This window comes from Archocentrus centrarchus, chromosome 5 (genome assembly GCF_007364275.1).
Source record: "Archocentrus centrarchus isolate MPI-CPG fArcCen1 chromosome 5, fArcCen1, whole genome shotgun sequence".
In the NCBI taxonomy this organism is placed as follows: domain Eukaryota; kingdom Metazoa; phylum Chordata; class Actinopteri; order Cichliformes; family Cichlidae; genus Archocentrus; species Archocentrus centrarchus.
The window spans coordinates 18,692,647-18,703,533 of NC_044350.1; the positions used below are offsets into that span (position 1 = coordinate 18,692,647).

Genomic DNA, 10,887 nt, shown 5'->3' on the forward strand with positions numbered 1-10,887 from the left:
ATGCTCAGGATTTTTATTTTATTTTATAAAATTGGGGGAAGACTTATAAAACACAAAACTGTGGAAGCTTGTTTCTGCCACCAAAAAAAAGAGGCAAATTTTCAGGTTATAATATCAAATGTTCAACTTACTAACTCAAACCTCTGAGAAAATACCTCAAAACTGAAAAAAAATAACTTTCTGATTTATTAAGAAATTTTAAGAACTCTAACCTCACCCCCCGCCCCCCCTTTTTTATAGTGGCAGAAACAAGCTTTCATAGAAAACTATGAATCTAAGTTTTATTTGAAAAATCTATTATGCCTGAGTATTTTCTCCTTTGCTTGGCCAAATCCTGTTTACTTAACTTACTGGCTGGAAAAATATTTCTAAAACAGGTTTTCATATTTATATTCATATTCTGTGCCTAACTGTAATAATACAGTGACATTAGACATTGGTAAATAAGTCATGATCACACAGCCTATAAGGTGTTTCTTGCCTTAATATTTTTAATTTTAGTGTCTGAACAGTTAGACACTAAACTGGAAGAGAAAACACATGAACCTATAGGTTCATGTGTTTTCTCTTCCTATCATTCTGGCACAAAATAACCTTTGTTTCCTGTGTTCAGTTATTTTTTTATTTTACTTTTTCCAGAACTGTGCAGGCTCTTTTATGTGTTTTCTGGAAAAGTCTAATCTGGCCTTCCTGTTCTTGAGTGTAATCAGTGGGTATCTTGTTGTAAACCCTCTGTTTACATTCATGGAGGCATTTCTTGATTGTAGACAATATTACATCTGCTGCTTTGAATGTTCGCAACTTGGTTAAATGTTGTGAATTTGGATTATCATGCACTTCAGCTGATAGGTTTATTTTGGTTCTTTAGTCAAATGATGGCCTCCTTCACCTGGATCAACACCTCTTTGTACCTCATATTGATAGTTCCAGTGAGCAGCTACCAAATGCAAGTTCAGTGCTTGGCATTAACTCGTGATCTGCTGAAATTGTCATGGGAACAGGCCTCACCTGGATATGAAATTGCTGGTCAGTCAACTGAAAATGGGGGACTGTGTATAAATATGTCTGTAATTCCTCATCAGTTCATAAAATACTTCAGTTAAACTCCTTGAATGAAAGCTGAAAGTCTGCACGTCAATCACATTTTGATTGTTGGATTTAAAATCCACTGTGGTAGTGCACAGAGACAAAACTAGAAAAGTGTCTTTGGACCTAAATGGGCATAATTGAAGATAACTGGCAACAATCTCTTGTAACAATTTGATACTGATTAGACAGTTCACTGAACGCACAAACATGATAGGCATATGCTCTTATCTATAGGGCTCTACTTGGGAAGCCGCTGATGTACATCACTTTCATGCTAGACTCAGGACTGTACAAAACTCATCCAATGAGTGTTTTCACTGCAAGTCCCTCAAGCATGTCCTGAACAGCTTTTATATTTAAACATTTGGTCACTTTAGCTTCAGTTGGTACTCTTTAATTGATTTGACTCCAGTATTTGGATTTTTTTTTAATCCGTAATTAACTACATATACAGATATCAGATTTACTAACGAGATTTGTTTCTATCATTTTAAGATTTTTAAACTGTTACTTGCCATCACTGTAAATAAGGGCTTTTCCAGGTTAAATTCAATCTTTGGCCTCATGAGCTGAATTATTAATAAACTGCTCACACACACCCGCACCTTACAATGTACTATTTAAAATAAAAAACTTAGACCATTGAAATATATAGTTTATTTACAAGAGGACATAGGTTTACATTTTGTACATTTATAGTCTGTTTTTTTATCCAGGAAGGCACTTAATCAAACAGTCATTATCAACACGGGTAAGGAGGTTTCAGCTGGGTAAAAGGCACATTTTAAAAAGTGAGGCAAAGACACACAAAGGCAGCAGACAAGGACAAACCCCAACAAAACACGCTGACATTTTGAACAGACAAAATGACTTTCTCCCCCCGACACTATGATTAAAAAATGATGAGGGGGTATGAACTTTAATGTAAAACTAATTATAAACTATCAATAAAGCCTCAGCAGATGCACTAAAAATAAGAATTAGAGAGATGGAAATGGTTATAAGCAGAAGAAAACACATATTTGTAAACAGCTAAACAAAACAGGGACACTCCAACTATTTTCCAAAATGTCAAAGAAATCCTTGAGTTGTGCAGTGCTGGTGAAATCCGATCATTCTAGGATGGGAGCAGGAGCATGTAGGCACAATCAAATATAATTATAGACAGACTGACTAAGAAAATATGGGAACATTTGATTTAAAGCTACAGAGGAAATATTTGATTAAGTTAGTGTGAAGAGACGACCTTTTTGGACAGGTCATTTGCAGCTCCATAGTTACCCAATGATTAGAAGGCAAAAAAAAAAAAAAAAAAAAAAAAGAAAAAGAAAGAAAAATCGATCCTACTGCATAGCAGAGTGTGGGGAAAAATAAAACTGTAAAAATATATACATTTTAAAGTTTGTTCTTCCAGAGTTTGCTGGACAGAGGGATTTAGAATAAGTGCAGCGAATGAGTCTCCTAACATTTCCCCTCTTTTAGTAAATCTTTCGCCACAATCGTCCTGTCCGTGGAATGTTTGGAACCTGAGTGTCTGCACGTTTTCTTACAACTCAACTAAACTGCACCCATCCTGACTTGACAGCATCTGTACTGGAGCTGTGGATGAGAGGGGGGGGGGGGGGGGGGGGGGGGGGGGGGGGGCAAAGGATGAGAGTGACAAACCACACACACACACACACACCAAAAAATAAATAAATAAAAAAAAATAATAAATAAATAAAAATCAAAGAAAGATGGATGGATGCAATGCTATGGCACAGAAAGGTGTGACGCCTTACTTGGAACCCGCAGACGTGAAATCTCCCCACACGTCAGAGCTGGGCTGGGATGCAGGGATGGGCGAACCAAAGTCTAGCAGAGGAGCTGGATTTGTAGAAAAGAAAAAAAAACCCCAAAAAAACAGAACTTCATGTCAATGTACACATCACTACAGTTAGCATGCATTTGTGTAAAAATGTTGCTGTAGTTGAGTAGCATCGTGGTCACCAGTGTTAGCCTGTACAGGCAGGACTGTCTGGGCTGCTCCAGGAGGTGGCAGGATACCTCCAGCCTTTGCTCCAGGTGGAGGAGGGAGCAGGCCACCACCCACGGGCCGTGGTTTGGCAGCACCGGTTTCCTTTTTCTTGATGTTCTGTAACAGAGTCATGTTTTTGTTTTTAATCTGCAAAATGTGCAATTATTTAACGTCTTACGTACTCACTCACACAGGGTTCCTACTAGGACTGTGCAATTAATCTGTCTCTCTCTAAAACTCAGAGTTATTCCCTTACAGACTGTCACAGGTTTCATTCAGCTCCAGCCAAAATAACATGCAGACTTTGATTAATGAAAATAGTAAAATCATTTCATCTGAATGAATCTACTGAAGTACATCAAGTAGTATTTTTCTTAAAAGCTAGATTTAACTGAGCAGCCCTGGTTCCTACACACTGAGGCCAGTTAGAAACAATCTCACACTCGCTGAATGCATGTGAGAGTGTTAAAATGTGGCGGAGCAATAAAACCAAACATGATTTACTGATCAGTACTCAGACAAACTTTTTAAAAAGTATATAGTTCATATTTGTCCAAATATCCTTATCAGGGTATTTGGACAAATACCCCCCCCCCCACACACACACACACACACACACACACACACACACACAAAATCCCTTCAATAGCCTGTCTGCATGTTGAGACTTGGTTTAGAATTAGGTTTAGCTCAGGATAAGGGTCTGACAGTTATGCTTTTATCCTTAGGAACCCTGTTATATTATTAGTTCATCCATCATGCCACGCTGCGTGCTCACCCCAATGCTTATCTTGATAGTCTGCCCCTCTTTGAAGCTGAGGTCGAGTTTAGGTGCTGCACTCTGAGAAGCTTCCAGTTTTGCAAGCTCACCTTCTTGTTTAACCCACCTTTAAAATTTGAAAGCAAATAATTATCATCAATACTGGTAAGACATGCCAGCACAATTAGAAAAACTCAACAAGTATGGCTTGTTTGGAGAGGTTGCCAGTAGAAAGCCTCTTCTCTCTAAAAAAGAATGACTGGGCTTGTTGCACAGGTGGCATCCTATCACGGTACCACGCTGGAATTCACTGAGCTGAGAGCGACCTATTCTTTCACAAACGTTTGTAGAAGCAGTCTGCATGCCTAGGTGCTTGGCTTTATACACCTGTGGCCATGGAAGTGATTAGAACACCTGAATTCACTGAAGTGGATGGATGAGTGAATACTTTTGGCAATATAGTGTGCGTGTGCCATCACAATGTATAGCACGGGTTATGTAAAATGTGTTCATGTACAGGTCATTTAATATTCATATTTTACATATTTTTATTCTTGGCTTTGCATGATTCATAAATCAATAATAATTGGTATTTATCTTGCACTGGGTCTCGGGCCTTATTATTTGAAACTGTAGCAGTGTTTAATACGAGCGGCCATCACTGCAAGAGTGTATATGACAAAATAAGGTAAAATATAATAAGCCAAGCTTAAATTGTTTAATAAAATACAGATTAAAAAAATAAAAAGCTAACACAAAAGATGGCAACTTACTTAAAATGGTCTTGTAAAGCAACATTAAAGTCAAATGAGTCTCCACGATCAGCAAAACCCAGACCGATAAAAGCATGACGTCCTTTAAAAAAAAAAAAAATCAAAGACAAAAATACGTTCAAGTAGTTCACATGGGTTCTACCTCACATCAATAAATCACAGAGCACACACTATAGGCAGGCAGTCTATAGGATACAGGAACTATGAGATTACAGAAATAAATCTCTACAAAACAAACACTGACTTTACGTCAAGCTCAACAAAATGTGGCTCTTGCCCTTAATGAAACAAGTGCTGCAGTTCGGAATATTTTATCTTACCATTGCCGTCTTCTATCCGGATCACAAAATACCTGCTGGAGTCTGTTACTGCTTCAACTGCACAACCTGGATACTGTTCGACTGGAGCTTGTGCAAACAGCTCGCCTGCAAAGAGCAAATTTACACCAAACACAGCCCCAGGGTTATTTTCTGTTACCAACAAGCTATGAAGCTCAAAGGCTGGCTGAAAAGGACAAAGGAATACATAGTCTAATATAAAAGGTTGATCTGGTAAATATGACAAACTGTAGATTGTTTTGGTTTAGCCAGCAAACATTTTAAACATCTTTTTATCAGATTTAACTGGTGATTCTATACATGTAGCTTTATGGCCATCAAACTTAGTCAATTTAGATAATACTTCAAAAACACTGCCCAAATAACCACCCAGAGGTGTTTCAAGATAGCTGCTGAATAGCAGGACTTGCTCCTAGAAGGATTTTGGTGTCATCAATTTGAGTTTAAGCTGAATATGCTGTTTAGTATCACCTTTAAACTGGCTGGAGAATTTTCATTCCTGGGTCACATAAAGCCCAATTTGAACTCTCATTTTGCTAAGCCATGCAATCAGGGAGATTAGGCCCCTTGGCAGGCTGGTTCTAATACCTGGGCTTCAACTCGTGTGCTACAGGTTAGAAAGTAGCCATGATAGCCATATAGTTGTGTTCAAAAGTTTACATACACTCACATTAGCATCAATGTCATGGTCATTTGGGGCTTTTAATGATTTCTGTTGGGTGCACAAGTTTGAATTTATTTTGGATTTTCTATAATCCACACAGGCACAAATATATATGATTGACTGACTACAACTGGTAGTTTCTGCTGCCAGCATAAAAAGGATTTGTTTGACAGCACATTGGATTGACTAATACTCAGAACAATTGAAACATCCAAACAACTCAGTGAAGCTCTACGAAGGAGAACTGTAGATTTACACAAGTTGAGAAGGTCTCTTGGAGCCATTTCTAAACAACTGCAGATTCCAAGATCAGTACAAGTTATTTGGATGAGTCACCACTTTGCCACAGTCTTGAAGAAGACCCAAACTGTCACCCTCAGATGAGAGAAAATTGGTTAGGATGTTCAGGACCCACCAAGGCTCAAGCCTGCCATGAACTAAAAACTAATGGAACACCAGCGTTGCTGTACACAGAAGAGTTTTACATCTCCCTGGACTGAGAGGGTGCCAACCAAGAAAGATTAAATTAAATTCGATACCTTCAAGCTCAACTGCAGCTGCCCACATGGACAAGCCAAATGACTTCTGAAGAAAAGTTTGATGGTCAGATGAGAAAGATTGAACTATTTGGCCACAATGAAGGAGTAAAGGTGTGGCTTTCAAACTTAAGAACACTGGACCAACTATCAAGCATGCTGGTGGTAGCATCATGTGCTGGGGCTGTTTTACTGCCAGTGGTACTGGTACATTGCACAAAGTGGATGGAATAATTAAGGAGGAGGACTATAAATTCCTCAACTTCACCTCAAATCAACAGGTAGACAGTTGAAACTTGGCCACATTTGGGTGTTCCAACAGGACAATGATTCTAAACACACATCAAAACTGGTTTAGGAATGAATAAAGCAGGTTAACATTAAGTTTCTGGAATGGCCTTACCAAAGCCCCGACCTCAATCCCACTTGTGGACTACACTTAAAAATGGGGTCAGTGCCAGGAAACCAATCAATTTAAACGAACTCTACCAATTCTGCCAAGAAGAGTGTTCAAATATCCAGCCAAAATTATACTAGAAGCTTGGTAATGGCTACCAAAAGCATCTGGTCAAGGTGCAACTTGCTAAGAGACACTTAACCAAATATTAGTGTGGGTGTGTGTATATATTTGAGCCTGTATGTATACATTTGACCCTGTGTGGATTAAAGAAAATCCAAAATAAATTCAAACTTGTGCACCCGATTCTTGTTTTTTTAAGCCATTAAAGATGTATGCTGTACAATCATTCCACCCTAGAAAAATAACAATTTAAAGAAATTATTAAAAGCCCAAAATTACCATGACAGCCATGACCAGTGATGAGTGTGTGTAAACTTCTGACCATAACTGTATATTGTCAAATGAAGTTGGCTAAATCCACAAAGAGCAAGAGACGTCACAGCCAAAGCAGCACAGGTCAGCTGATCACAGCCTGTCCACAAAGAAAACAAACCTCCCAGAACTCAGCATAGAAATGATTATGTGACTTATTTCTAAGTGAGTCATGCTGCACTGCTTCACCAGATCCACTTTGCCAAATCCCACTTTAACCCCTGGTTTTGAACCACATATTTCACCGCTCAAACATGCTTGTTAGACACAAATACGAAGACATAAACCTAACTCTATTAACTAGTTGCAGACTACAGTCTCGTTTTGTTTCATGGCTTTTAAGGGCAATTTCTTGTCTTTTTTATTCCACAAACTAAAGCAGCGATTTTTCTGCCCACCTGTGTTTTTATCCTCTAACTTAATGAAAGCCATCTTTCCTTTGGCAGTTATTTTCATCCTTCCACTCCATGCAGGTTCATCCAGCTTCCAGTCAGCAGCACTAGAAAAACAGGAAACACATATATATACACATGTGAAAGTGGTCAGCGTAATCCTCCTCCATGAAAACAACTGACCCAGTCACTGCTTTAACACAGCCAGCTGCTGTTTTTTCATGGGAGGAGGAAGTGAAATAAAAGTTCTGCGTGAGACTAAAATGAGCCATGCAAAGGCACCATGAGCTCTTGTGTTACATATGTTGAAGCTTTTAAGAGGTTGTTATTATCTGCTGTATTTACAGTAGTAAAATACTTCCATTATATCAAACTAAAAAATTTCATATTTAGTAACCTTCTCCCTCAGCTGCATCCCACGGTTTCTTTGATACAACTAAAGAACTGAGAAAAACGACTGTGGAGTGGAGATTTTCCTTCTTTTTGAACAATGTTTTCAACAAGCTGCTCACAAGCAAATCCACGACTCCACAAACTAAGACAGTAAACACAAACAGTAATTTCAAGTAACGAGAACCCTGTGAGCTAGCATTAAAGTTGAAGTCCCGCATCCATTATCGGACAAACATTTAAAATCTATGCCCGTTACAAAATGTAATGCTATGAGCAATTATATCTTTTCTCAAGTCATCTACGTGTTAAGTTTTTTTTTTTTTTTTTTTTTTTTAAATGCCAGCAGGTGCAAAAGTCACAGATAAGAGGACGGGATGTTGAGGTCTCATTTCCGTGAGCAGACACAGCTGCGAAGCGCTGTTTCGAAATAGTTAAGTTTACTAGCTGGCTCGTATTCGTCTCAGAAATGTCCTTCCATCTACTTATTAAAATATACTGGCTACGTGTAAGGTCAGTAATCGTCATTTCTGCAGTGAATGACAGAAAAGTAACGAAATAGCCGTACAACTTACTGTCCGATAATGGGTGCATGACTGCTCAAATTAGCCCTCTATCAAACGCTTAGCAGCTCTCGTCAGTTAGAAAGGTTACGACCTACCGATAACCACGGTTAGAAGCCCGCGGCGGGATCCGGTAAACATGAACCTCTGGCTTTACACAGAGCATTGACTCGTAGCTGTTGTCTTCTGCCATCTTGTCAAGCTTCACTAACCCAAAAACCAACTTCCGACTTTCAATGGACCCCCCCTCGCCTGCTCAGTGCAGCCGAACCAGGCTAACCGTGGTGCTGGGGACCAGCGCCACCTCCGGCCAGGATGTATAAGCGCCGCAATGTATATTACAGTCGAAAATATACAAGGCTAGAAACAACTTTATAAAACAGATTAACAGAGAAAGAACTGTTAGAAAGTTTGACATATATAAAATATATTACAAAAATACCCATACCTTATTACAGTCCTTCTGTGCAAAACATATTCAAAATTCACATTAGAAGCCAGTGAAATCAGGTACACATCTCCTAATTTTCCATGCTGATGGAGTGAAAGTAATACTATACAATACTGAAAAATAAACACTAAATATGTTAAGTAGCAAATTATTTTCTTCTGTTTTGTAGAGGAAGTAAGGCAGACATACCCTCAGCTAAAGCATAAAAAAGTCACATTTTTCTTACATGTCATCGCTTCCTATAAAATTCACAGGATACAGTGAACAGGGGTGAATAGCAGATCATGGCCAATAGTATTTTCTAGCAACACAGTCCTTACACACTGCAAAATAGTATCTGTCAACAAGATATGCTTAGTTTCTCTGAAGTAAAGATGGGCAGAGATTCACCAGTCTGCAAAAACACTGTCTACAAATTGTGGAACAAATTTAGAATAATGTTTCTCAACGTAAAAAAGACTTTGCATATCTCATCATCTACAGTACAAAATATCATCAAAAGATTCAGAGAATCTGGAGAAATCTCTGTACACAAAAGACAACGCCGAAAATCGACACTGAATGCCTGTGATCTTTGGGCCCTCATGTGGCACTACATTAAAAACAGACACGATTCTGTCGTGGTAGTCAGTGCACAGGCTCAGGAACACTTCCAGAAATCCCTGTCTGTGAACACAGTTCACTGTTCCATCCACAAATGCAGGTTAAAACTCTGTCACCCAAAGAAAAAGCCATGTGTGATGATTCAGAAATGTTGCTGTCTTCTCTGGGTCAAAGATCGTTTAAAATGGACTGTTCTGTGGTCAGACAAATCAAGACTGCCTGCAGTCCAGACCGTTCACCAACTGAAAACGTTTGACACATAAATGAAACAATAAATATGATAAAGAAGACTAAGAACGGGGCGCTCAGGTGGCTTAGTGGTGAAGCCAGTAACCACATACATACGCTGCGTTGCAGTGCAGGCAGTGCGGGCAGCGCAGGCTTGAGTCCCTGCCTGTTGCCAGTTTGCCCGCATGTCATCCCTCATGTCTTTCCCCCATTTCCTGTCTCTCTACTGTGGACAAAAGCAGCTGGGGCCAAAAATGAAAAAATAAAGAAGATTAAGGAGTGTTGAGATGCTAGAATCTGATATCAGACAAGAATGGGGCAATGTTTCTCTCCCAACAGTCAAGCAACTGGTCTCCTCAGTTCCAGATTGACTGTTGAGACTGTGCTCGGAGGCACAGCAAACCTCCTTGTGACGGAACGTATGCATGTGCTATCCTGGAGGAGCTGTGCAACCTGAATGGGCTGCAGGTACAATTTTGTGCTACCAGCAGTGACAAGGACAAGATAAAAAAGCAAAACAAGAGAAAAATCAGGGGGGGATAAGGAGAGAGCAACAGTCTATGGCCACCACCTGTGAAACCATTTTTTGAGGGAAGTCTAGTTGCCTCTCTGATGCACCTGAGGGGTTTACTATGAAGAAAGTTCAACACAGCAAGGCTTTCTTTGTCTTAGCTGGCTTGACAAAACCTAAAACTCTAGTAGAGGATAACAGGTATCATGATGGTGGTTCTCAACTTTCTCTGTTAAACCTGGAGTCTGCTCTAGATTCTGTGTAAGGAAATTTGTGTTAGACCAAATATTTCTTTGTTGTAACAATGCTTCTTGGCAATAAATCTTATACTGCTGGAAAGCCCATTTATTTCCCCTTAAATGGTGCTGCATTTATAAGGAAAATGCATTTGTGGGTTGAGCAGCAGAGTTGAGTATGTGGGTTGCACTGATGAAAAACCAAATCTTCTCTGCCAATGCCAAACAGTTTATTCTGCTATTGACTCTTGTTTTTAGCTGCTGGTACCCCACATGCTGACAATCAGGTGCCTAATTAGCAACACCTGTGAGCATGGATCTGCTACAGCAGTCGGTTGGTGTTTGTTCCAAACATGGTGAGGAAACAATCATCTCGTGGTGTCGTCTTCTTGGGAAGTTGCCCTGTGGCACAGGCACCATCCAGATCAGACAAAAGTGGCATGTTTGGAGCATTAAGATTTGGCAAGTTTTTCACGGGTGCAATCCACACACTCAACCTCTGCT

General features: G+C 39.5%; 1 protein-coding gene across 1 annotated transcript; it reads right to left on the bottom strand.

Annotated features, from left to right (window-relative positions):
• Window positions 1–1,731: 1,731 nt before the first annotated feature.
• Window positions 1,732–8,640, bottom strand: necap2 (NECAP endocytosis associated 2). Its single transcript, XM_030729441.1, has 8 exons — window positions 8,453–8,640; window positions 7,408–7,508; window positions 4,960–5,064; window positions 4,640–4,721; window positions 3,885–3,993; window positions 3,079–3,223; window positions 2,871–2,955; window positions 1,732–2,688 (listed from the first exon to the last, which is right to left on the bottom strand). The coding sequence occupies exons 1-8, from the start codon at window positions 8,545–8,547 to the stop codon at window positions 2,643–2,645; spliced, it is 768 nt and encodes a 255-aa protein (XP_030585301.1). The 5' UTR covers window positions 8,548–8,640; the 3' UTR covers window positions 1,732–2,642.
• Between the last annotated feature and the right edge of the window lie 2,247 nt (window positions 8,641–10,887).